Source organism: Cervus canadensis, chromosome 26 (genome assembly GCF_019320065.1).
Source record: "Cervus canadensis isolate Bull #8, Minnesota chromosome 26, ASM1932006v1, whole genome shotgun sequence".
Lineage (NCBI taxonomy): Eukaryota > Metazoa > Chordata > Mammalia > Artiodactyla > Cervidae > Cervus > Cervus canadensis.
The window spans coordinates 50,904,886-50,930,408 of NC_057411.1; the positions used below are offsets into that span (position 1 = coordinate 50,904,886).

Consider the following 25,523-nt stretch of genomic DNA (forward strand, 5'->3'; position numbering starts at 1 on the left):
GCCACGACCCCAGCCATGTCCCGAGTGAGACTCTGAACGAAGCTCGGTTCTCAGCTCCCCTGGGGGCCTCCCTTCACCGGCCACCTGGGCCCAGTGACTCAGGAGGAACTGGGAGGGGGGGCGGCGCTCTGGACAGGCTCTCTCGCCTGTAGGCCCTGACCCCACCCCAGCCCCTCTCCCTCCTGGGAAGGCAGCCGGCTCCCTGTGTGCCCCAGCTGTGTGTCCAGCCCCTCCGGGCCCTCGAGGCCTGCAGGCAGCCCTGCCTTCCCAGCGTTTTCACACCTGCTGCTAGTCTGCCCTTCCACGTGTCAGCCCCTGAGATCAGCGGGCTCTCCCACCTGTCCCGAGTTGATAGATGTCACAGGGCGGGGTGCATGGGCAGGATCATCGTTTTTATTGAGCTGTTGCTGATGGGGGTCCAGAGGCCCCACGTCCCGGAGTGGGGGTGGGGTGGTAGATAAAAGGCCACTGGAGGGCGTCCGGCCCACTGGGGTCTCAGGGCCAATGCAGGCCCTGCGAGGGGGCACCTGCGCGCACACCTGCCACGGAGCCGCCTCTACCTGGGTCGTCTTCAGAGGGACGGCCGGCTGCCTCCCTCCATGCCCAGCCATGAGCCCTGCTCCCAGAAGTTGTGAAAAGCACACAATTAACGTCAATAGCCGCTTCCAGTACCGTCGACACTGACAACACCGGATGGCAGATTCCAGGCGTTCCAGGGGAGCCGCCCTGCAGTGACCCGGAGTCCCGGGGCCGGATGTCCAGGGACGGCCTTTACGCCGGGGTCCCCCCGCCCGAGGCGGGTTAGTCTGCGGCCGGGAGTGGCCGCAGGGGCGGGGCCCGGGCTGTTCCGGGGCGTGGCCCAGGTCGGGGCGGGGCCGTTCAGGGGCGTGTCCCAGGCTGGGGGCGTGGTCCAGGACGACGCTATTTCGGGGGCGGGGCCCAGGCCGGAGGCGGGGCCTTTCCGGGGCGTGGCCCATGCCGGGGGCGGGGCCCAGGCCTGGGCCTTTCCTGATTGAGGACCAGGTCAGGGGCGGGGCCCAGGCTGGGGGCGTGGCCCGGGCCATTCCGGGGGCGGGGCCCGGGCGGCCTAGACGCCGGACTTGGCGATGATGCGCTCTAGCAGACTCATCATTCGCTCCTGCAGCTGCAGGCTCTGGGCCTGCAAGACGCTGTGCTGGTCCAGCGCGCGGCGCACCTCGCGGCAGGTCTCCTCCAGGGCGCGGCTCAGCCGGCGCTGCTCCTCCAGCAGGGCCTCCAGCAGCCGCAGCTTCTTCCTCTGCAGATGGCCGCCCTGCCCCTTGCGCTTCTTCACGGGCCGCTCCTCCGACCTGGAAGGACAGTGCAGTGTGGGGACGGCTGGGCACGGGACCTCAGGCCCTGCCTGACCCTCCCGGCCGTCCCCGGACACTCGGGGGGCCGGGCCCTCCCTGTCATGACAGCATTCCCACACCCACTGAGCTGGGTGGGCAAGGGGTGCTCATGGTGGGGGAAGAGGACACCCAGAGAGGGATAGGAAAAGGGTGGGTGGGAGGGCCTACAGGGCAGACACCACCAGTTTGGGCCAGCCTCCAGCAGATAGGGCCCCTGCCTCCTGGCAGCCTGGAAGGGGCCAGCACACCTGGGGGTGAAAAGACAGGGACTGCAGGCCATGGGCAGGGCCGTAGAGGCTGGGCTCCCCTCCAGGTGAGGAAACTCTCCAGGGTCAGGGCTGAAGGCAGCCGGGCTCTCTGCTGTGAGTGGGGCCCCCAGGGGTGGCAGGGAGCTGCCAGACGCCCCCAGGCCCTGCCTGACCCCAGCCTAGGCCCTCTGCTTCTGTGCAGGATTGTGGCCCAGCCACCCTCGGGGGCAGAGAGCAGAGCCTGGGCTCTGGAGGGAGAGGGGCCCCGTGGCCCAGCCTGGCACAGCACCCGGGCAGCCATCAGTCTGGGAAGTAGGTTCAGCCCACGGAAGCAACTGTCCGCCAGCAGCAGATCCCCTGAACCCCAGCCTGGCCACCAGCAAAGGCAATTCTGTCGGGGGTCTTCACTGAGAAACCACCCCCACCCAGGGAAGGGGCACTGAACAACCAGGCAGCAGCCCCCAGATTGTGGGTGTCAGACCGGAGGGGCCCCTGAGGTGCCTTCCTCACCCCACCCCCGACAGACGTAAGACTGAGCTTGGGGGAGGCAGGACCAAAACACAAAGCTACACTCTTCCTGGTCTCTTCTCCACTGGTCAACTCCTATTCACCCATGAAAGCCCAGCCCAACGTGACCTCCTCTTGCTCCCCGGCCCCACACCACACCTGTCTGAGGGGGGATCTTGAGGTGGGGTCAGCTCAGGGCTGTCAAGATGCCATGGATGGCAGGGGGGCTGGGCCCCCACTGCAGCCAGGCTCCAAGGACACTGTGGGGGCTCAGCCTGACGCCCCCTCCCTGGTTTTGAGAGACCAGCCAGCCCGGCAAGGCCAGGGAGAAGGGGGCCCCAGGGCATGGTCTGCTTGGGGTGGGGGAGCTCGAGAGCCAGACACCGAGGAGAGGGCAGGAGGCTCGCCTCTGACCCCCAGTCTTCGCCAGAGAAGGTCCTGATTTATCCCCATTTTACAGACGGAGACCGAGGCCCAGAGAGATCATGGACTTTCCACACAGCTGAGCAGCGAGGGCGCAGGAGACATGCTTGGGCGGTGAACACGACGGCCCAGGCCTCGGGCCCACCTGCCTTCCTGTCTCTGGCCTCCCTGTCCCGGAGGTGTGTGTGTGCTGCCTAGGCCTTTGCAGCCGGCCCTGGGTGGCAGAGGTTGCTGCCGCCAGGACGGCCGCCTGAGCCGTCTCGGGGGCAGGTGGTGGGGCGGGAGGGGGGCGCGCACACACCTGAACTTAAGGGACAGTAAGCTGGAGGAGCTGTCGGAGCCGTCGTCCTGGAAGCGGCCTTCGTAGGAGCACTGGTTATACGGTAAGTACAGAGGGGTGGACTTAGCAGACGGCGACAGGGACGCCTCGGTCTGGGACGTGGAGGGCCCCGGCTGCTGGCCGTCCGGCAGTTTGCCATCACAGGACTCGGGGACCTTGGCCAGAATCCTATCAATGGCTAGGTAATAGGGCCAGTCGGGCGGGACGGACTCGCTATCTGTCATGCATTTTAATTTCCTGAAACGAGAGACACAAGAGCCAAGGGTGAGAAACGGCTGCTCCTGGCCCTGCCCGCCCGGCCCCTCTGCAGAGGGGCGCTCAGGGGCGCTGGACCCAGGGAGCCACATGGCATGGGTGTGGGCCACTCCCAGCCAGACAGGCCTCCCCAGAAAAGTGGGCCAGGCGAGACCGGGTCAGAAAGAGGTCAGGCTCGGGACCCTACGTGGCTGTGGGTGTCGACAGGACCCACAGGCCCCAGTGTCAGGCTGGCATCTCGAGCTGACCCCTACGAGTCCTCTCTGCTTTTCTGGAGTTTCTAAACTCTCTGCAATGAACAAACGCTGCTTTTTAATAAGTCAATCAGCAATAAGAACATATGTGGTATAATACCAACATAGGAGTAAGATGTGATGTAATGTGTAACACGAACGTCAGATGAGGTCAGGTAACAAGCTGTCCCTCTGAAGAGGACGCCCTGCAACAGGAGCTCAGGCAGGATGAGCGCATGCCTCGGTGGTCGCGGCTCTGCGTCCGCAGCTCATCTCTGCCGCTGGCTGTGTGAGCGTGGACGGGTCCATTAACCTCTCTGAGCCTCGTGTCAGTAAAATGGGGATGATCCAAGTCATGCTGGGAAGACTGGAGCAGATAACGCCCAGTGCCTGGCGAACAGCGAGCTGTCCAGATGACATTCTTGGTACCAGGGGCGGGGGGGGCGCCTGACGCCCCCAGCAAGGGTCTTCATCTGCCTACAGTGGGCCTGCGCCCTTCCCAGGCCCTGAGTCCTGCCCTCCCCTGCAGACAGGCCCTGTGGTCCCTGGGCCTCGGCTGTCCCCTGGGAGGTGAGGGAAGGGGAGATGCGGCCATAGTGCAGGCCCCGGCCAGGCGACCAAAGGGGCCACAGTGGGGTGGGCGTGGGCTCTCTGCCTCCCGAAACCCAGGGTCCTGAGACCCTGGCCACCACTGGCAGCCCCTCCACATTCCTGGCCCTTGCTCCTCCCGCTCTGGGGAGGACTCTGAGTGACAGGGTCCCTCACAGCAAAGTGGCTCCTGTCTCCCGACAGGGTGCCTCGAAATCAAATCCCTGCCGGGGTGTGGCCACAGGTCACCCTGGTCCCTGGAGACATGCCAACCATCTGAAAGCATTGCCCTGGTGGGGGTGTGAGGCTCGGGGCAGAGGCCGAGGGATGTGGGGTCCTCAGCAGGGAGCCGGGACGGGCTGCCCTGCCTCCCTGACCACAGGAGGGCGGAGGGCTGTGCTGGGGCCCGGGCCCCTCTCCAGCCCCTCTGGAAGCCCCCAGGTCCCGCTCTGCCCACCCGAGACAAGGCCCGCCCCACTGCAGGGGGCCCCTGCACACGCTCCCCGGAACCAGGCCACCCCCAGGCTTCCTTCACGGACAATCAGCTTTTATACTTTAGCCACGCGGAGCAGCTGGTGGGATCTTAACTCCCCAGCCAGGACTGAACCTGGGCCCTTGGCAGTGAGAGCATCGAGTCCTAACCACTGGACCTCCAGGGAATTCCACCAACCACCTTCATATGAACTGTCTCCGGAATCCCCGGGGGGTCCTGTGGTTGGGACTCTTCGCTTCCACAGACGAGTGCCCAAGTTCGATCCCTGGTCGAGGAACTAAGATCCCACAAGCTGGCGGTGCATTCAATAAATGAATAAAGATTGGCTTTGTTTTCTTTTTAAAAAAAACCAAAAGTTGTGAAAAAATAACTGAAGCCTCTGCTGTGAGCGGCTCTGGGTGGTGGGGGTCAGGGGAGGTGTTGGGAGAGATGAAGAACCAGTCCCCCAGCCAGAGTGTCGGTTTGTAAGGTCGTGTGTGCACGCGTGCTCTGACTCTGTGACCCCATGGACTGCAGCCCGCCAGGCTCCTCTGTCCATGGGATTCTCCAGGCAAGAGTACTGGAGTGGGTTGCCATGCCCTCCTCCAGGGGATCTTCCCTACCCGGGGATCAAACCCACGCCTCCTGCATCTCCTGCAAGCAGGCGGATTCTTCACCGCTGAGCCCTGGGGGAATTCCTCTCCTGCTCTGGACCTTGGTGTCCCTGTTGGCGACGGGAGCTGAGAGGTGCCGCTGCGTGCAAGTGTTCATAAACTGTGACACGCTGTGCACGTGTGCAGCCTGGCCCCACCCCGCCAGCCACCCCCTCCTCTCCTGTGGCCTCCTTAGCCCACCTCCCCTCCAGGAATGGAAGAGGATACCTCCCTGGGGCTCAGGAGGCGGCTTGCAGGATAAATAATGAATAACCCGGCCAGACGCCAATCAGAGCCATGAGTCACGGAGTCAGACAGCAGGCCCTAAAGCCGCCCGCCTCAGCCCTGCAGCCCCCTCCCTGCCCCACCCCCCCAGGCGCCGAGGGGCTGGTGCGGGGGGGGGGGGGGCGCGGATGGGGGGCACACGGCTTGGCCCTGACCTCAGACCACCTTTACCCAAGTGCCTCTGAGGCCCCTAGACCCCAGCGGCTGGTGGCCTCTGCTCTGCCCCGTGGCCTGTCTGGGGGCCGGGCTGCAGGTCAGAAATGAGCCTCTGGATGGGCCAGGCTCAAGACCGGCTCCTCCAAGGTGGAGAAAGTTAAACTGATGCAACTGAAGGCCCTGGGAGCCTCTGCACACCCCCAGGCCCCAGACAGGCTGGGAGCCACAGGCCAGGAGGGGCGGGCGGGGGTCCTCTCACCCACAGAGTTGGCTCAAGGTGCCCAGGCCAACCTGCAGGGTCCCGTCCACACCCCGTTCCCCCCACCACACCTCTGTTCCCCCATCCACGCCCCACCCCCGCCACACCTCTTTTCCCCCGGCCACGCCCCCCCCGCCACACCTCTGTACCCCCGGCCACGCCCCCCCCCCCACACCACTGTTCCCCTGCCCAGGGGGCCACGGGAAGGACCAGGAGGCAGCCTGGCTGGGACCAGCAGGGTCCTCGCATGTCCTCCTGGGACGGCAGAGCCCCCCCAACATGGACAGGCTCACGGGGGCTGCCTGGGCCCAGCCCGCCCACAGGGCCCACTCTCTGTGCCTCTCCGCCTACAGCCCAGCTCCTGCTCAACCTTCACCCCGCCCGTGGCCCCCTCCACACCTGTGACCTCTCACCCGCCCATGACCCTCTCCTCCCTGGGACCCCCGGCAGATAAACCTGGGCCCCGCCCTCTGAGGTGACGGGCACACGGGACAGTCCTGGAGCTGCCCCCGCCCGGGGCCATGTGCCTGGCTGTGACCCAGCCCTTCCCGAGGCAGCCAGGGCAGGGGCCCAGCACGGGGTGGGGAGGGGGCAGAGGTGCGGACCCTCCTGGGTGCTCAGGGCCTCCACACCCCCCACGCCCAGCCCTGAGGCCAGCGCTGTGCCCGCAGTGGGCTCAGTGGACGCCGGAGACAGCAGCCTGGGGGCTCACGGGCCTAGCGGTCCAGCCTCAGTCTTCCTGCCCGCCCCGGCTGCCAGCAGTATCCTTCGCCCTGTGGGACCTTGGGGGTCTCCCCGCGCCCCCCTCCAGGGGGCCCGCAGGTCCCCTCTTGCCGACACAAAGCCGGGACTCCCCCGCCCGCCCCCGCCGTCATGGCCCGTCCACCTGCCGCCCGCAGGCCTACCTGTACTGAAAGGTCATGTTGGTGATCTTGATCTTGATCTCCTCGCCCAGCCGGCGCTCGCCCGTCATCTCCAGCAGCTTGCTGGCCATCTTCTCATACACCTTGGCGTTGCGCTTGGTCTGCTTGAGCTCGTCGAAGAACTCCTCCCAGACGAGCATGAGGCCGCGCATCTCAGCGTCCGTCCAGTTGCGGGCCCGCCGGTGCTTCTCGGCCTGCGGGGACACGAGGTAGCCAGGCACCTCGGCCGTGGCCATGCCCGGGGCACCTGCGGGGTTAAAGAGCGCGCTCGGGGCGGGCCGCTGGGGCCTGCGCACCGCGGTGGGAGCCCCGCTCCTGGAAGGCAGCTCCTCGCTCAAAATGGGGCCTACATCTGACAGGCAGGAATTTAGTTAAAAGCTTTTAAACGGGAAACGTCATTTTGATGTCACGTTTCCATAGCAACAGAGCAACTGCATAAGCTACAACAACAGAAACCTTTTAACTGAAAGCGCAGGAATCAGGGCCGCCCTGACGGGCCATCAATACTGCAGCAAGCGGGCCAGGCCCAGAACTGGCGGCCCAGGCGCCCGGCCCTGCCTCCCGCCCCAGCCTGGCTGCCAGTCTGGCCACCGAGCGAGGCCCCTCCGCTGGGAAGGCTGGGCTCAGGGGGCCAGGTCGGATCCAGGCCGCAGCCCTGGCCTCCGTCCCCCCCGGGCCCACACTGCCGGGGGCCCAGGGAGGGCCCAAGATATGGGGCTGGGGTGCAATGGAATGAGATGAGAGGCGGAGAGGGAGACCCAGAGATGGGAGGACAGAGGGTGGGAAGGACAGACGGGAGACTGGCACGGGAACTCACACTTGGGGACCTGCAGAGGCATACGTGTGCAACACCCATCCGCCTGCATGCCCCGCGCACGGCCATCCTCCGGCCAACGGTTCACACTTAACGATACAAACACCACCACCCCCAGGCTGGGCACCAGCAGCTGTAGCAGACCCCTGGCTCGGTCACTGTCCAACTGTTCCCTCCCTCACGGGGCGCGGCTGCCGGCCTGGGTGACTTGGCACGGGCCGAGGAGCCAGTGCAGAGCTCGAGGCGGAGGGCAGCTGGGGGCAGGCGGTGCCAAAGAGCAGCAGGGCACTGTGGGGCCCCCGGGCACGGAAGCCTTTTTGTCCCCCATGCCTTATGAACAAGACTCCAGCCTCCGTGGCCTGCTCCGAGTTCCGAATGGCAGAGAGGTTGCTGATCGGAGGACGAGGGACAGGACAGGCCCGTCAAGAGGAGCAGGAGATAGACCACCCTGCACACACCCTGAACTCGCCAGCAACCCCACCTTTTAGAAAACTTGCAGAAGCAGAAATAAAGACTTGCCCCTGCTTTGATGCTTATCACAGACCCCTGCCTGACTATAACCTCCCCCTACACACCAGGGAGCGGGGCACAGCCCTTGAGGTGCTGGTGAAAACGCTGACCTCAGTTTGGGGCTTAAACCCACGTGGCCAGGAACGTAAACCTGGCCAAAACCCTGCTGCAGACTCGAACCCAAGTGGCCAGGACTTGAACTCGGCCAAAACGCGGTCTGCCAACTGAGATCACTAACCTAGTGTCCGAACCTGATGAAGCTCAGGTCCTCTGATGCCTCATCACAGAAAGATTTCAGTGAGAGACAAAGTGATAGGTAAGAAGTGGATTTATTCAGAGAAAAACACACTCCACAGACCGAGTGTGGGCTGTCACAGAGGCCAAGTGCAGCCTCGCAATATGGTGTGGTTAGCTTTTCCTGAGTTAGGAAGATCCCCTAGAGAAGGAAATGGCAACCGACTTCAGTATTCTTGCCTGGAGAATCCCATGGACAGAGGAGCATGAGCACCACAGTCCATGGGGTCGCAAAGAGTCAGACATGACTGAGCGACTAACACTTTCACATTAGATTTTATGAGCTGGGTAATTTCACAGGCTAATGTCATTCAGTCGCTTAGTCGTGTCCCACTCGTTACGACCCCATGAACTGCAGCACGCCAGGCCTCCCTGTCCATCACCAACTCCCAGAGCTTGCTCAAACTCATGTCCATTGAGTCGGTGGACTCATCCAACCATCTCATCCTCTGTCATCCCCTTTTCGCAGGCTAATAAGTGGGAGGATCATTCCAACTATTTTGGTGAAGAGGAGATTTCCAGCAGTTGGGCCACTGCCCACTTTTTGGCATCTGATGGTCAGCCTTGGGACTGCCATGGTGCCTCTGGGTGTCGTTCAGCTTGCGATGTGTTACAATGAGCAGACTGAGGATCGCGGTCTAGGTGAAGTTGACTTGTCTGCCATCTTGGACCCACTTGATTCTAATCGGCTTACCTTGTGTCCCTGGGCTGTGTCATTCTTTCAGAGGCTGTGCCCTGCCCCCCTCCCTCCTGTTTCACTAGCCTGCTGGATTCCTGCTTTGCCTGGCAGAGTAAAGCCACTCTTTCCTTCTCCTCCGTGACTCTATCTCCATGTTTCTGTTTGGCGTTGGTGCACAGAGAGTCGAGATTTTGACAACAGCGTATTCCCACCCGTCCTGCAGCAGGACCACCTGGACCCAGACCTGCCTTGTGCACGGGGCTGGGTGGGGAGCCCCCTGTACCCCCAGGACCCCACAAAAAGGGCTTGGTGAAGCCTTCCTGAGCAAAGGTATGAACTCTGAAAGACTGACCTCAAGGAACTCCCCTCCCTTCCCTGTAGGTCTCCTGGATTTTGCCTTCGGGCTTCCTGGCAAACTCTCGCTCAATCTTCAAAACCCTGTTCTGGCAACACCTTCTCTCTGAAATCTTCCTGTTCCACTTTGGTCCTTCTTCCGGTTTTCCCTCCTGCAAACTGGACCTCCCTTGAGTCAGCCGTTTCCTGTCTGCCCTCCAGCTGTGTGACTCTGGGTTAAGAATGCTTGCAAAGGCAACAGTCTTAAGAATTCAAGCACTCTGATGACTATTGGGCCCTGTTCTAAGCACAGTATGTCTGTTTTCAACTTTGACCCTCACGGTACTCTTGTGAGCGAGGCTGGCGGCTGCTGTTATTCCCATTCTGCAGATAAGTAGCCTGAGGGACAGAGGTGAGGTCTCCCTGTGGGAAGGGGCCAAGCTGGGCTCCGAACCCAAGCAGGCTGGCTTGGGGCTGGGTCTGACCTGTTCTCCCCGGGAAGGACAGGTCACGCGTTCTCTGCCACGGTCCTGGGTAAATGCCCCCATTGTTCTCTGGGGGCTCCAGGGAGGCCCCCTAGTGCTGGCCTTGGACAAAGTGGCCACTGGCATGGGCTGGGGTCCCTGGCCACCCCCCTCCTCAGGCCTCCACCAGCACTCAGCTGAGGCTCAGTCCCAAGGCCTTGGGGGCAGACCTCCACCTCACACCTGCAGGCTGGGCTGTGACGGCCACACGGAGCCCCTGCCCTGCCCTCGGGCCAGGGTGCCATCCGCGAGCCCCCCGGCACCTGCAGGGTTCTGGGGGGACCTGAACTTGGGGGAAGGGCTCACAGAGTGCAAGCTGAAAATCTCCCTGGGCACAGAGGGCCCTCCTTAGGCCTGCTGTGGACAGGGAAGTCAGGTCTGAGCTGCCCAGGACAGGGACGCTGAGCCTGGGGCCGGGGCGGGGTCTCTGGCCAGATGCTCTCACCCTGCACCTCCAGTGTCCAGAGCTTGCCCTCTCACCCTGAGAGAGGGGCCGCAGCCCAGCTGGAAGGAGGGGAGGGTTCAGGATGGGGTGGGCCAGCTGGGGCTCCTTCGCCCCTGCAGTCAGCACTTGGGGTGCAGAGGCAGCAGGGTGTCCTGGGCAGGCACCTGACCCTGCCCTCAGCTCCTGGTGGGAGCCCCTCCCTGTCGGGGCTTCCAAAGCTGCCTGGAGACACAGGGACACTGCAGCCTGGCCAACTAGCAGCTCCCGGGAAGGCTGACAGCTGCTACTCCCCTCAACTGGGCACCTGGCACACTCAGTAGTGTTTGCAGAGTGCATGAGGGATGGGAAGGCCCCCTCCTCCAGAAGTCCTCCCCACGCCCCTCTTAGGTAAAGGATTTAACCGACCAGGTGGCCTGAGAGCTGACTCTCTGCCCCCAAAGCCTGGGCTAGCCCTGACTGTCCTCCAGGTGGACGGTCCCTCAACCCAACCCCCAGAGCCGAGCGGGTCTGCCTCACAGCACCCCCCAGCGCCCAGGTAGGGCTCCGAGGGGAGGCAGGCCAAGCTCAGGATTTCAACCTGGCTCAGCCAACTACGGACGCAACTCGGTCAGGCCACCCCCAGCCCTGTCCTCACCGACACCCGTCTGGACAAGTGACCCCACCAGACGTGGGCTGGTGCAGAGGGCATGGCTGCAGCTTCGAGACCCTTCCCTGCCCACGCCCCTGGGGGCATTTGGAGAGGGCGCAGACCAGCGTGCTGGCCTGGCTGGGGCTGGGGTGTGGTCATCAGGAGGTGCTGCCGCCCTAGGTGCCTGGCCTGGGCAGCCCCCGGGCAGCAGGTCCCAGTGCCTCTGCCGGGGAGGCTGTGGGCCTGGGGCAGCACTGCTGGTGTGCAGGGGCCGGTGACCACCCCTGCTGGCCCCCAGCCGACGGGTCCCGCAGAGGCGGGGTAAACAGCTGGGCTCCAACATCTCCGCTCAGGTTTCAGGGGCGCTGGAAAGCCCCGGGTGCGGGGCAGGGGGGACGCTCACTTTGGCCTCAAGGACAAGACGGAGGCAGGCCCAGTTCCTGGTGGCCCATGGGAAGGCCCTGTCTGCCCTTGGCGGGGGGCGGATGGGGGCCGCGTACCTTGGCACAACTGCATGGCCTGTGGAGACCCTCAGGCTCTGCGGGCCCGGGAGGCAGAGAGCCGGCGGCACCTGCGGAGAGAAGGGCGGTCAGGCCTCAGCGAGCGAGTCCCGGGCACGCAGAGGAGGCCGGCGCCCTCCAGAAAGGAAAGGGCATCCCTCAGGGGCCTCTAGCACATCCGGCGGGTGTTAGACAGCGGGGAGCTGGGCCCATCCCAGGAGGTGGGAGTCCTGACAGCAGTCTAAGACCCCCAGCCGGGCGGAGGCAGGAAAGCACAGGGAGCATGGCGGTGAGTCCAGGCGGGGGGCGAGCGGGGCAGGAGGGTGGATGCTGCTGGGCATCCGCGTGGCAGCACCGTCCTACCCCATGTGTGCGGGAGACCAGACCCTTAACTCTCTGTCCTCAGCGGGCACGCCCGACCCTGAGTCGAGGGCTCCACCACACGGGGTCACCCATGCCCTGAGCGCCCCAGGGCCAGGATGAGTGGAGGCCCCGCCGGCAGTTCGTCTGCTCACAGCCTGGGACAGAGGCTTGGCAACGCCTGCCCCAGAGGACATGGCTGCGACGGGGGGACGGCATCTGGGTGGCCCCCCGGGTTCCTGCTCGGAAGGTCAGTGGGGATGGGCCATCCTGAGCGAGAGGCCAGACTGCGAGGCCCGCAGGCTCATGGGGACCCCAGGCACCTCCGTGGTTGGCCAGGAGCCTTGGTGACTCCACAAAGCCAGCCCACCTCTGTGCCTGCGGGGCCCCTGGCAGGATGCCCCATCCAGCGGTGCCCGGGCTGCCCTGAGCGCGAGGCGGGACCAAGAACCCCCGGGGCCCAGAGGGGCTCACAGGTTCAGGTCAGGAAGTGGGGGGTGGGCTGCCCTCTGCCAAGGACACCTGTGCTGGGCAGCTGGAGGGTGAGTGAGACACCGTCGCTTCCTTCCAGGGCGTCTGGGGCCCTCATCTAAACACGGAGGCAGGGCATGGCCCCCCGGACTGCGGGGCACGCTGCCCCTCCCAAGGGGAGGCTGCCGGGGCCTGCAGCGTGTCAGGGGAGACGGGCCTGGGGACATGAGCTGACCTCTTCCCACACGCAGAGCGGGTGCACACACACCTGCGTGGCCCAGCCACCGGAAAAAGCAGCCAGACCCTCTCCGAGTAGGTTCCTGCAGCACCACGAGGGCAGCGCCCACACGTGCTGTGACCAGGGCAGAGGCCAGGCTTCCTAAGCCTGCTGGCCATCTCTCCAGGCACCCACTGTGGTCGGACTGGGGGCCGCCCACTCCCTGGGACCAGGGAGGCCTTCAGCAGACTCTGTGGAGCACCGCCCCGGGCAGTCCACGACCCAGGGTCTCTGCCTCCGCAGGTTGGTGGGCAAGCACCGTGGCACAGAGCGGAGTAACCCCTCACAGCCAGCGCTCCCTTGGCGCCCATGCAGCTGAGTGGAGAGGATTCCCGGAGGAGCTGGCATTTCGGGCGGGAAGGACGTACCAGCCCAGATGGACAGGGCAGCCTCACCACTTGGTCCCAGGGAATGCAGGCCAGTGGCCAATGGGGCGAAAGGGGCAGCGGGGCCATCAGGGGCTCCAAGGTCAGGTCACGGGCCCTGCGTGAGCCCCCAGGACCTGTGCCCACCGTGACCACCCCTCCTGCCTGGGGCCGGGGGTGAAACCGCATGGCCCCCGCGGGGACTTGACATCACCACCGCAGCCTCGGGCACTGGTGGGGGGTCACCCCCGTCCCCTGAGTCCCACGGCACTGGCTCCTGCTGGTGTGGTCTGCTGCCCCCTCGGTGAGGTTCCCCATAAGCAAAGCAGGCCTCACACGGTAGTTCACCTTTTTTTTCCTTTTAATTCATATGTACAATATTTGTAGTGGTTTAAAAAATTAAAATATACATCTCATGTCAGACCTTCGCTCTCCTCTCACAGACAGGCCTGGGCCAGGCTCCGGGACGCACCCATCACAGCCCTGCGGGCACACAGCGGGGACTGCAGCGGCGGACAGCATGAGCTCAAATCCCGCCAAAGGACGGCCAGCCGTGGAGCGTGCTCAGAGCTCAGCCCCCCAAGGCAGGTCCATGATGCCACAGTCCTCCAGGCCAGCGGCCACCCGGATGCAGCAGAACGCCTGCAGCGACCGTCCGGGGCCAGGGGCTCCACAAGCACTCAGGGGGAGGGGGCTCCTTCGGCGGCACGACTGAGTGCCACACGCAGAGTCCCCTCCGTGGTCACCCCCGCCTGACCCCGCCCCCCAGCTCCCCCGCGGAGCCCAGGCCTGTGGCACCAGGCAGCGAGGGGGCGGCCCCCTCCAGGTGAGGCCACCCCAGGCTCTCTGGGGAGCGTCAGCGGCCTTCGAGGTGGTTCTCACACCCCCACCGTCACTCCAGCGTGCAGGACCTCCGAGCATCACCCCGTTTCGGGCACAGAGCAGAGGGGGACAAAAGGCAAAGCGAGCTCGTGTGCCAGGAAGAGACACCCGCGGCGCCACGAGGGGGCGAGTCCACTCTGCCGGACCACACAGGAGCCACCCGCTGCCCGGCCCGGAGGGGCTTCCCCAGACCGCCGCAGGCAGCCCCGCTGACCCGCGCGGGGAGCTGTTTGCACCCGCAGGCTCGGCAGTGACGCCCGGCCACGAGGGGGGCTGGGCGCCCGGGGAGTCCCAGAGCCATCCTCACCTCCCGAGAGGACGCGTGTGCTGCAGGAGGGCGAGGGGACAGCGGGGAGGGCACCCAGAAATGCCCCCTCCCCTGCCCAGCTCAGCGGGGCCGCAACAGGACACCAGACAGTACGACACACGAGTGCCTCGCCCGCCAACTACCCTGGTTTCGCTCAAATCTTCCCTGCGTCACCAGCGGGAAAACAAACCCCGTCCTCCCCATCCCCTGACGACCCTCTCAACACAGTCTGGGGTGGCAAGGTGACTGCTGCCGGACACAGACTTTACTCAGGTTGGTCCCTTCTGCAGACAGCTGACGAGGGGGCCCACCTCCTCAGTGGGACTTTGATGAGCAACCCCATCCCACCCTCAGATGTCTCAGGCACGCAGCCAACCCCACGGGGCAGGTCTGAGAAAGGTGGGCTTCTGTAGAGACCTGCCGGCCGCCCTCAGAGACCCTGACGGAGGCACAGGTGCACGCCCACACACACGTACACTCCTCCACGGATGGAGTGACCTTCCCAAGCACTTGCACGCTCCCGGAGGGCATGTCAGCGCGTCTCTGGGTGGCACCAATAGCCAGAGCTGGCTGCAGCCCCTCGCGCACCGACGGTCACGTGGGAACCAGGGCGGGCCCCTGCTTAGCTGGGCCCAGCACTCTGACTCCGGAGGGGACCGGCCCTGGCTTCACACTCACAGCGTTCTCTCTAACAAGTGCAAACACCTAAGCATGGACAACACGGGCCTGAGACATGTCTACCTCGGAGCTGCCGAAGGGACCCTGGGGCGAGGGCAATGGTTCTAGAGCTTTCCTGTGTTCACAGTCACTCCGGCAGGCGTGTGGCTGCAAAGGCCAGGGTGAGCCCAAGCGAGAGGCAGGAGGGCGGGGATGTCACTTCTCCTACGGAGTCACAGCCCTGCCCTCAAGGCCCTGGCTCCAACTTCTGACCCGTGTCCACCGCTCACACCGCCAGGCCCTCTGCAGGGGCGCCTGGGTGCCAAGGGCGGGTCTGAAGAGGGGCTCCCTGCACACTCTGACCCTGGCTGGCCCCCAACGCATGGCTCCGGGGGTGGGGGGCCTGCAGGCGGTGTGTGCCACAGGTGGTGTGTTGTACAGACACGTGAGGGTGCACCCAAGCCTCCTGCCCCTATAGACCCTGGATGACGGCGGCAGGTCATCCCCACTTGCCAAGGAGACACCCAACCTGATGCACCTGAGGTCCTGACCAAGCTGGGTGGCATGCCACTGACCAGAGGCCCTGCGGCCCTGGGGCCCTGCAGAGCTGCCCGGAAGGGCTCTGCCAGCCCCCCATCACGCGCACTCCACTGACAGGCCTCGTGGGCGCGGGATGACAGGGCTGCTCTGGGTCCAGAAACAAGCTGGGTCAGGGCCAGGACCTGGGGCGGGAGTGGCGGCTGTGGCCGGCGCCCCCTGCCCAGCACTGGCCCTGTGGGCACAGATCTGTGCTCTCCTGAGCTGGAAGGAGGCCCCGCCGATGGACCAAGATGGGCGAGGCGGCGCTGGGGCCTTCCGCGACCAGCCACCGGGACACCGAGCTCTGCTCCTGACACGTCAAGCTGCCACACCCTCGGGGCTGCCGGCCAGCCAGTGGCTGGGCCCACGACGCAGGAGGGGCACGGGCCTGGACGCCGACACCTGCCAGCCAGCCCCGGGCAGGCCAGAGCCCAGGTCAGGGCAGGCACGGGGGGCCGGCCTGGCTGGCTAACTGCCCGCAAGCTGCCTGTCACCACCAGAGAGCTGCCTGTGCTCGGAGCCGACCACCCACAGCCAGGACAGCCAGGCCGGCACCTTCCCCACCCTCAGCAGGGCAAGGGCTCCCGACTGGATGCCAGCGCTGCCCTGAATGCTAAACAGGAGCTCATAACAGAGGGCGGCATGGCGTGGGCCTGGCGTTAGGGGAGGGGGCTGCCAGACAGTGAGCCCCGCGGGGGTGGGGGGACAAACCCCATCCACCTGCTTGGAGGCCGTGACATGCAGCGCTGACCTGGCGATGCACAGACTGTACACGGGCGTAGAAAGTTACCTTAAAATTAATCTCTTTACTGATAGAATTAAACTTTAAATCCTGAGAAGACAGCGACGGGGAGGACAGCGCAAGCTGTCACGCTCCCAGCCCCCTCGCCTGGCCAGACCCGGCATGCGTGCCCTGCAGGAGCCCAAGACACCCCAGGACCCCGCGCCTCAGAGCCCGTGGCGTCCCCTCCCGCCTGCGGGACAGCAGAGGGCTGATGGCTTGCCGGCAAGAGCAGAGGAATCCTGCCCCCCAGGCGGGAGCAGCTGGGACCTGGTGACGGCCGAGGGCGGGACAGAGGAGCACGTCAACACCCGGGCGGCTGGCTTCCACACCAGCTCCAGCGCGAGGCCCGCCACAGCAGCTCCTGCCCCGAGAGGGCTCAGGCTCAACCCCAAACGTTACTGCGCGTGCCCTGCGTGCAGCCTCGCCACCACGCGGCGGGAAGCCCATGCCGCCTGCTGCCTGGCGCAGGCCGGGCCCTGCAGTCCAGGGGCCACTTCGTCGCCAGCCGCGTGGGCGCTCAGCACGCGGCAGCCTTGTGGACGCTCCGCAGACACGCCAGCAGGCGGTGGTATGGGTTTCCGGGCGCGGCGACCACCTCGAACACGGACTGGAAGGCCCTGCGGTCAAGCTCCTCTTCTATCTGGTGTCGGTAGAAGTCCGCGGCCACCAGGCAGAAGAGGCTCACGTCCACCTGCTCCAGCTTGCCCATCCGGCTCACGACGTGCGGGAGGCTAGCCGGCCAGTCAAGGGCACAAGGCGGCAAGCTCGGGGAGACCTGCTCCTGTCCTCCCAGGGGTTCCCGCCTCCCCTGGGGCTCCGGCCCTGACACAGGCCTGGGGACAGCGGGGGGCGCCGGGAGGTTCCCCTAAGCTATAGGAGCAGCCGCCTCCCGCCTGGGTCCAGCCTCTCCAGCCAGAGGCTCCGCCTGGGAAGCCGGAGCGCCCTCCCCGCGGGGCCACCCCTCGCGCCGCGCTTACCTGGCCTGGCTCCCACACACCCAGCACAGAACCATGCCGCCTGCCCGGGCCACTCTCAGCACCGGGACGGCTGTCTGCTCCGAGGCCCTGCGGTCTGTCTGGGGAAGGCTGACGGGAGGGGCCGTCCCCTTTTGGCAGCCAGCATCTCGGGGGTGGGAACTGGATCTTCACTGACTTCAGCATTTACCCAGGAGGGTGAGACACAGCACGTGACAAGGGCTAATGAGAAGCAGCATGAGCGACCCGCCCAGCTGCACGGACCCGCAGGCAGACGTGGGGGGTCCTCTGGGGCCTCCCCGCTCCACGGCCCCTCCTGGAGCCCCGCTCGGCGCAGGGAACACACGGGCTCCTGTTTCCTGGTCCGTGACTCACTCTCTTGGGGCTTAGAAGAAATGTCACCCGGACACCTGGGCTTCCTACAGAACTCAGGCTTCCAAAACACTGACGGAAACGTCAAGCAGGATGCTGACGGGACGGCAGGGCTGCCCCGGGGCCCAGGACCAGGCAAGGATACATCGCCGAGACCCACGGGCTGGTGGACGCACTGACGAAGAAGCAGGAGAGACTCCACATGGCCATGGCCACCGGGCTCCGCTGTGTGAAGTTGGACAGGGACAGCATGACCCAGTCGCGCACCATGGACGACTGCCCCGCGCCGTGCAGCGTCTGGAACACCTGCGAGGAGGCCGCGGGCCCGAGGACGCCCTGTCAGCGCTGGCAGGGGAGGAGCTGGGGGCCCGGTGCCTTCCCCGGGCGCCCCGCCCCAGCCCCTCACCTGGTACACGACAGTGGCCATGAACTGCGGGTATGGCTGCTGGCTGGACAGGAACTCGCCGATGACCTTGTTCATGACGTCCTGGGGTGGGAAGAAGTCATCCAGGAACTGGGGGAGGACACGCGCCACCACGCGGGCTTCACAGGGGAACCCCTTCCGGATCCTGTGGTGGTGCAGGGGGGAGCCCGGTTCAGAGCCCGTCCCACCCACGCTCCCCAGCCCTGAGGCTCCCGACCCAGCCGGCGTCCTCAAGTAACAGCACGGATGGCTGGGGCGGTGACATCACAGCACAGCCTCTCGTGACAGACCCATGTCCTCGTGAGGCCCTCAGGTGCGTGCGCGCCCCTGCCAGGCCCCCTCCTCGCCAGCCCTGCCCCAGCGCCCCTGGCTGCCTGCCCTCAGCACACCCGCGGCTGGGCCCTTGCAGAGGGTCCTCCCAGAGCCAATGGGCAGCCAGCCGGCTACTCGGGCTATTGGCCATCAGCACACCTCCGCCGCCAGCCCTCCACGTCCGTGTGTTCCGGGTGCAAGCCCCACCTGCAGGAAGCTGAGTGCACGCAGGCCTCGGGGGTACGGAGGCAGGCCCCCTGAAGCAGCACACATGAGGGCGTTGTGCGTCAGCAGACTCTGGAGCCCGTGCGGGTGGGCTCCCCAGAACCAATCAAAAAGCCGTGTATGACTGAAAAGCACCAGAAGGGACCTGGAAACCGCCCGGGTGAGCCAGCTCCACCTGCCTGCAGACGCCAGCCACGACCCACAGACGCGAAACCCACATAGGAGAGTCGGCGTCGTCAACCCAGAGTCCCCCATGCATAAGCGCGCGGTCAGGCTGAATGTCGGCCCTGCCTTGGTGGACGCGCTCATCTCGCAGAAAGACGAGCGCGAGCCCCCGCGGGCAGGGCTGAGCGCCACATGGCGGCCTGCCTGCCTCCAGGGGCTTGGTGGGGTGAGCGCGGGACTGCGGACGCTCACGGAAACAGGCGACGTGGGCACAGCCTGTACGCCCAGCTCTCCAGAGTGCCTCACCCGGCCAGAGAGAACCTGGAGAACGTTCTGCGGAGTGTGCTCTTGTGAGCACCCGGGTGGCCGCCTGCTGACCGAGCTGACCAGAGCTGAGGGGCGCGGAGCAGAGCCAGCTGCCCCAAGGCCACAGACACAGGCTGAGGCCCGGGGCAGGGCCGGACGAGGCCCCCACCCCGTCCTGGACACACACATGGAGGCGGGCCTTCATCCCAGGCTCTCAAGGATGCTGCCTGCTGGCAAGGATGTCCCAGGGCCACAAGAGCAGCCCCCTTTTCACAAGAGCGGCCTCCCCCCAAGCCGCTGCTGGCGCGGCCCCCAGGCCCTTCTCTACATGGTGGCCAGCTCGGACGGCCACTTCCGTCCCCGAGAAGGCTCCAGGCTGTCTCCTCACAGGACCCCGACACTGCCACAGTGCCCCTCGCCATCAGGACCTGGGTCAGCGCTCGGGACAGCCCTGGGGCCTCCCGCGTCCAAACCCGGGCGCTGGGTGCTGGGACTGAGCGCGGCGTGGAGCCAGGGCAGAGGCAGGAAGCAGGCTGCTGGCTGCGGGCAGGCGGGCTCGCGCTCACCTGTCAAAGAGGACGGACACGCGCTCCATCGCCACGATCACGGACTCGCTGTCGGGGGCCGCGGGGCTGGGCTCGGACGTTCGGCCCGGACTGACTTTCTCCTTCCCTGGAACAGAGCCGTTTCGTGCCGCTGGTTTGTAAAACTGGACGGTTCTGGGAAGGGGGCCTAGCGCTCACACAGGAGTTTACTGAACTCCTACCGATGGTCTGACACTGGGCGGGGGGCGGGGGCCCAGGCCCCAGGGCCCAGCCGAGACCCACAGGGCACAGGGGTCAGTCTGAGAGCCGCTCCGTGGCCCACAGAACTGGAGCCGCCTCCAGAAGCCGTGCGCCCGGAGCTCAGCGGTGCACGCATGCTGGGCCGGGGCGCCCTGCTCACCTGTGTACATGCAGGTGAGCATGAGACCCAGGGCCGCCATGGCGCGGTGCGGGCTGTGCACGTTCACCCGGTCCACGCTCAGCTTGACCAGGGACTCCGCGTCCAGGCGGGACAGCTGCTCGGACAGCAGGAGGCGCTCCAGGCCCCTCAGGACGCAGTGGTAGACGACGGACGGGGTGGCCTCCTCACTTCCGGACAGCATCACCCCACACAGCTGTGCCCGGGGAAGGCTTCCGATCAAAGGGCTGCTCTGGGCCTCCGGGCGCCCCGCCTCCTCCCAGGCGGGAGCCTCTGCTGGCCCAGCGCCCCTCGCGGAGCACAGCCAGGCCAGGCCGGCTCACCTGTATGATGGAGGCCGAGAACTCGGGCCCCACGTCCAGCGGGTAGTTCTCGATCAGGTAGAAGGCTGTGGCGCACATCACCAGCACGTGCTGCTGGCTGTGGACGTTCACGCAGCTGAAACCGAGACGTCGGCCAGGATCAGTGACACGGCCGCCGCGCTGTCTGCCGGCCCCGCGCACTGTCCTCCAGTCCCTGTGAGGAGGGCGGCCACGTGGGCCCCTGCTGGCGCCGCCGCCGGGGTCTGCTGTGCGCGCCGAAACAGTGCGCGCGCTTCTCACAGGCACCCCCACCCCCCGCCCCACCGGACAAACCCGGGCAGGAGACCGTGGCGGGGCCGGCCGCGCCCACTCACTGGGCTCGGCCCTGGAGGTTGGAGAGGAGGTAGTCGCTGACGACGGGGACGAGCTGCTTGGCGGTGTCGTCCAGGAGGTCGCACTCCAGCACGTACAGCACGCCGTGCAGGGCGCCCAGCGTGCTGGGCAGGTGGCTGCTCCTGAGCGCGCTCTCCAGCAGCCGGCTCACCGGTTCCGCCACGGCCTTGTCCTGCACACAAGCACACGGCAGGCTGGGCCGGCCACACACAGCCAGGGCGGGGGGCGGGGGCGGCACCCAGGGAGGCTGGCCTCGCGCTACGGGGTGCCTGCGTGCGGGTCTGGGATGTCGTGGGGGCCCCAAGCGCCCCCACGGATGGGGGCTCCCTGCCGTGTCTGTGCTCACACCCTTCTGGGACTGAGTTTGGTGTGTGCGTGAATAGGGGCCCTCCGGGCCGGCCCCGGGAAGAACCCAGCTCTGAGTCCGTGAGGGACTTCCCTGGGGACAGACCACCCCGTCCAGGGACAAGCAAGCACTGCTGGCCGAGGGCCTTGTCTCACTCTGCAAAAGCCTCAGAGGCTCTCTGGCCCTGTGACTACCCGCCCAGCCCCCCGGGAACTCTGCCCTGTGGTCCAGACAACGCTGACACTGCAGAGGACTCCCCTCCTCCCGCCCACACGCAAGGTCGCCAACCTCCAGCAGGGCCCGTGGGGGCAGCTTTCCCAACCTGGGGAAGTCTGGAAAAAAGTGGACTTGAGAACTCCAGGGCTGGGCCGCGTGGGAACAGCCACAGAGGACAGGGTCCCATCCCGAGGGGCCTGCGTCCCTGTCCTGAGGGAACCAACGCTGTCCTCCACACCAGCAGAGTTCACCCCAGGCTGGCCTGTGTAAGCCTCTTCTTGAAAACATTACTCATTCCATTTACAGACAACACAGCTTTAGCCTCAGGGATCCAGGCCTGAGCACAATTACCATGCGAATAAGCCCAGCAGCGAAACTTCCCGCAGAGACAAAAGGGCCCCTCAGCCCGGAGTCTGGTGCCTCCACCTCCGGCGCCACACCCAGAGGGCCACGGCAAGGGCGGGGAGGACTTGGCCTCGACCCCCACAGGCACAGCCGAGCCCCTGGCGGAGGCGCCCTGCTACCTCAGGAACCAGGGCCTCGGGAGCCCCACCGGAGGCTCGGCCGGCACCCCCGCTCCACAGCGCCGTGGGGCGCCCTGCGCTCACCATCCCGAGGACAGCGGCCGCCTTGCAGGTGGCGGGCACCAGGTACTGGAGAAGGATCTCGTCTTCCTGGGGGTGCACCTTCCGCAGCTCCGTCAGCGTCAGGTACATCATCTCAAACTGGTTGCGCTCCGTGAACAAGTCCGAGACTACGAGGAGCTGGAGGCGGACACGTGGACGGGAGGGGGCAGGTCACTCTGGGTCCCAAACCCTGGAGCCAAACCTGCACTGGAGCCTGGACCCAGGAGGGAAGGGTGCCCGCCGTCTCCCTGGGGCCCCACATGCTGCAGCCACTGCCAGCCCAGCTCCCAAAGCCGCGAAGGAGGAATGGGTGACTGGCTCAGAAGTCGGTGCTTTGGCCATGATTCCTTCTGTCTCCCCACAGTGCCCGGTTTCTCACGTTACATCTGAAGACAGGCTCTGACCAGGTGGAAGACCCTGATCACCGGGAGTGTCGGAGGTGGGGGCTGGCTGGTCTTCAGGGGCCCCTGGCAGCTGAACAACTCAGCCAGCAGGACTTCAGGCCACCCGCGGAGGCACCCACGCCTCTTGGGGTCATGAGGTCAAATATGTTTTTTTAACAGTGCTGACCCGACCTGCCCCTCTCTCCTGTGCCCTCCCACTGACACGGTGGTATTTTCCAGAAGTTACCGGAAGTTGACTGAACACACAGGAGGCATGAGAACCCAGGGACTGCTGATGAGCCAGACGTTAGATGCAAAGTAACTAAAAACTTTATATTATCATGGCTATTTTTAAACAATTATTTCTTTTGTCATGCCACGTGGTTTGTGGGATCAAATCTGGGCCCACAGCAGTAGAAGTGCTGCGTCCTACCCACTGGACCACCAAGAATTTCTAGTAACTTGTGTTTTTTAAGATCTTTAGTATTCCTTGTAGTTTGTTGACTTTTTTGATAAAAGTCAATTTGCAACTTACATTACAAATTAAAAACGAGGTTCTTAAAAATATCGACTTGACCAAGTATGAAACAATCTAGAAACCTTTAAAGGAATACTGAGAAAAACAGGCTTCAAAAAATAGTCATTACCAAAAGGAGACACCTTTAGGTAAAAAGAACAGAAGGAGCTAACGTGATGGATGCGGTCACCGGGCGTCCCTCCTCCTGGACGGTGACCCGGGTGACGGGCCGGCAACAAGTAAGTGACTTTCAAAACCTCTCAGTGTGACTTCAACACTGCGAGGACCGGCGGGTGTTGCCCACAGGAATCTACACTCCCCGCGTCCCCTCCGGTCTCCCGGATGTGAAGGACTCTGCTGGCCAATCCCTGGACAACCACCGCCCGAATCGGTGCTTGGCTGCTGGACAGACGGTCACATGCCGACTCCACAACGCGGCCGCTGGGCTGGGCGGGTGATATGTGTCTGCCCAGACTGCACCGTGCAAACGGCTCCTCCCTTGGCCTGAAACGCACTACAACCTCCCCCACACCTCTGCACGGGCCCCCGGCGGGTGATATGAGCCCGCAGGAGCGCCGGGCACTGCAGGGGCGGGGAGGGCACTCACCGAGCGCACCACCTCGCTGATCAGGATGACGGGGGTCCTCCTGGCGGAGCTCGACGGCAGGATCCAGCGACTGTACAACTCAAGCAAAAATTGCGAACAGGAGTGGATGTCGACTCCAGCCCGGTGTTTCCTGCAATTTCCCCCAAAAGAGATGAGAGGTTCATTTCAAGAGGCCCCCAAACAAGGGACTCATCGGAGCTCCCGCTCGCTTGGACAGAAGGCAGAGGGAACCTGGAGTTGACTGGAGACGTGGGTGGGGACGGCGGTGCTGGGGCCTCGGCCTCCTCCTCCTCCTCCTCGTCCCACTCCTCCTCTCGCAGGGGCGTGATGCTGTTCCCCAGCCACACTGAGTGGATGGACACCTTCAGGGGACACGGGACAGGCCGGGGCTCAGGTGCCGGAGGCAAGGGGCGCCGGGCCACAGGTCCCGCCTGGGGGTCCCTGAGGCGAGCACCGCCCCCCGTCCCCGGGCAGGGCTGGTCAGACCCCCAGGGGTTCAGGGCTGAAGACCCCGAATGAGGCCCACAGGAGCAGCTGAAGAGGGGGAAGAAGAGCGCCTCTAAGAAAGGGAACAGTGAAAAAGAACAAAGAAAGGAAATCTGGCTGCTGAGGGACGTCAGGGTGAGGTCCTGGCACAAAATGGAACCAGGAAGTGGGATCTCTATTCAAAACTGGTCCTCTCACCAGACAACAGTTGTGGGCCCATGTTTCTGAATTACTTAACAAAGTCCCCTACACACACAGAGGACAGCCAGCTTGTTACGGAGAGGGCGGGGTGGGGAGGAACCGGCCCCGCTGGCCACCTGCTGGGCACTGACCTGGCCAAGCTTGTAGCTCATGTCCCCCAGCTCACGCTCGGGGTTGAGCTGCAGCAGGAGCTTGTCATGGCTGATGAGAGCACCTGCGGGACAAGGACGCGTGAGTGTCCCCGCACACAGCCCTGAGTGTCCCCGCAGTGGGGAGTCCTGTCCCCGCACAGCCCCGAGTGTCCCCCCGCACAGCCCCGAGCATCCCCGCACAGCCCCGAGCATCCCCCCACACAGCCCCGAGTGTCCCCCCACACAGCCCCGAGCGTCCCCGAGCATCCCCCCACGGCCCCGAGCATCCCCCCACACAGCCCCGAGTGTCCCCCCACACAGCCCCGAGTGTCCCCCCACACAGCCCCGAGCGTCCCCCCACGGCCCCGAGCATCCCCCCACACAGCCCCGAGCATCCCCCCACACAGCCCCGAGTGGTCCACCACACAGCCCCGAGCGTCCCCCCCGAGCGTCCCCACGGCCCCGAGCATCCCCCCACACAGCCCCGAGCATCCCCCCACACAGCCCCGAGTGTCCCCCCCACGGCCCTGAGTGTCCCCACAGTGGGGAGTCCTATCCCCACACAGCATATGAAGCTGGCAGGGCCGGCAGGCTGATGTGGAATTATCACTTGTTCTCCGTAACAAACCAGACTGAATGGGAACGGGCTGAGCTGCAAAAGTTGGAGCGTCAGTGGCCGCTGACAAGGCACCCACCCAGCCGGCAGCCCTGATGACTCTCTGGAGGGTGGGCCCTCCCGAGCCCCCACCCTGGCGCTGGGACAGTCCAGCCGTGCTCACGGGCACAGGGTGCAGGCTGACACCCCCGCACGACCCAACATCCCCACGAGCCCCCTGGAACCTGTGGTGGCCGGTGCCAGAGACGGGACGGGGTCCCACGCCTGGTACAGGTGGTGAGTGGCAGCGTTCTCTCTCCTGGAAACCATTGCCTGGATCTCTTGCTCGACAATCCCTCTGATGATGCTCAGCTTCCTCCCAAACCTAAGTTCAGAGCAAAGGTTACCGCCACACGGTTCCTCCAGAATCTTCACAGTGAACCCTAGGCTCCCAGCTTCACCTCCAGCAACCACGGCACAGCCAAGGCCCCCGGGTCCCGCCCAGGTGCCCCCTTAGCGCCGCCGGAGCCGGCCCCTGACCCTGGAGGCCAGGTCATCAGCCTCAGCCAGCAAACCACCCTGGCAGCAAAGCAAAGGGCACCCTGGCGCCTCCCTACTCCCACGCAGCCGTGCCCGGAGACGCGGTTCTTGGGCCCACCTGGTGTCAAGGGCTTTCAGGGGCTTGTTCCGGGGCTGCTGCTCCAGGCAGCTCACAGCCGGGTTGCCAGCCACGGGAACAGTCATCGCACTTAGCACCAGGGAGGTGATGGCCTGCACAGCCAGGACGTGGATCTGGGTCCTCTCCGTGTCCTCCTGGAAGGAGGAGAGCCCCAGGTCACCACGGCGCACGCTGGCAGC

General features: G+C 65.2%; 2 protein-coding genes across 6 annotated transcripts in view; both read right to left on the reverse strand.

The window, feature by feature from the left end:
• Positions 1–371: 371 nt before the first annotated feature.
• Positions 372–17,606, reverse strand: MSANTD1 (Myb/SANT DNA binding domain containing 1). 2 transcript variants are annotated; one of them, XM_043448501.1, is made up of 5 exons: positions 17,099–17,606; positions 11,440–11,510; positions 6,695–6,906; positions 2,850–3,125; positions 372–1,328 (listed from the first exon to the last, which is right to left on the reverse strand). In XM_043448501.1, the coding sequence occupies exons 3-5, from the start codon at positions 6,862–6,864 to the stop codon at positions 1,088–1,090; spliced, it is 687 nt and encodes a 228-aa protein (XP_043304436.1). In that variant the 5' UTR covers positions 6,865–6,906; positions 11,440–11,510; positions 17,099–17,606; the 3' UTR covers positions 372–1,087. The 2 variants fall into 2 exon arrangements, with proteins under 2 accessions (XP_043304436.1, XP_043304435.1); XM_043448500.1 differs by having other exon boundaries at positions 6,695–6,959.
• Positions 16,124–25,523, reverse strand: part of HTT (huntingtin) — a 122,800-nt gene continuing 113,400 nt past the window's right edge. For all 4 annotated transcript variants that reach the window (XM_043448496.1, XM_043448497.1, XM_043448495.1 and 1 more), the window contains 13 exons: positions 25,324–25,478; positions 24,911–25,050; positions 24,071–24,153; positions 23,484–23,614; positions 23,253–23,382; positions 21,728–21,883; positions 20,539–20,729; positions 20,186–20,300; positions 19,845–20,058; positions 19,466–19,571; positions 17,874–18,036; positions 17,613–17,773; positions 16,124–16,852 (listed from right to left, as the gene is read on the reverse strand). In XM_043448496.1, coding sequence (XP_043304431.1) covers positions 16,639–16,852; positions 17,613–17,773; positions 17,874–18,036; positions 19,466–19,571; positions 19,845–20,058; positions 20,186–20,300; positions 20,539–20,729; positions 21,728–21,883; positions 23,253–23,382; positions 23,484–23,614; positions 24,071–24,153; positions 24,911–25,050; positions 25,324–25,478 — 1,959 coding nt within the window. In that variant the 3' untranslated portion in view covers positions 16,124–16,638. The remainder of the gene's footprint in view (positions 16,853–17,612; positions 17,774–17,873; positions 18,037–19,465; positions 19,572–19,844; positions 20,059–20,185; positions 20,301–20,538; positions 20,730–21,727; positions 21,884–23,252; positions 23,383–23,483; positions 23,615–24,070; positions 24,154–24,910; positions 25,051–25,323; positions 25,479–25,523) is intronic.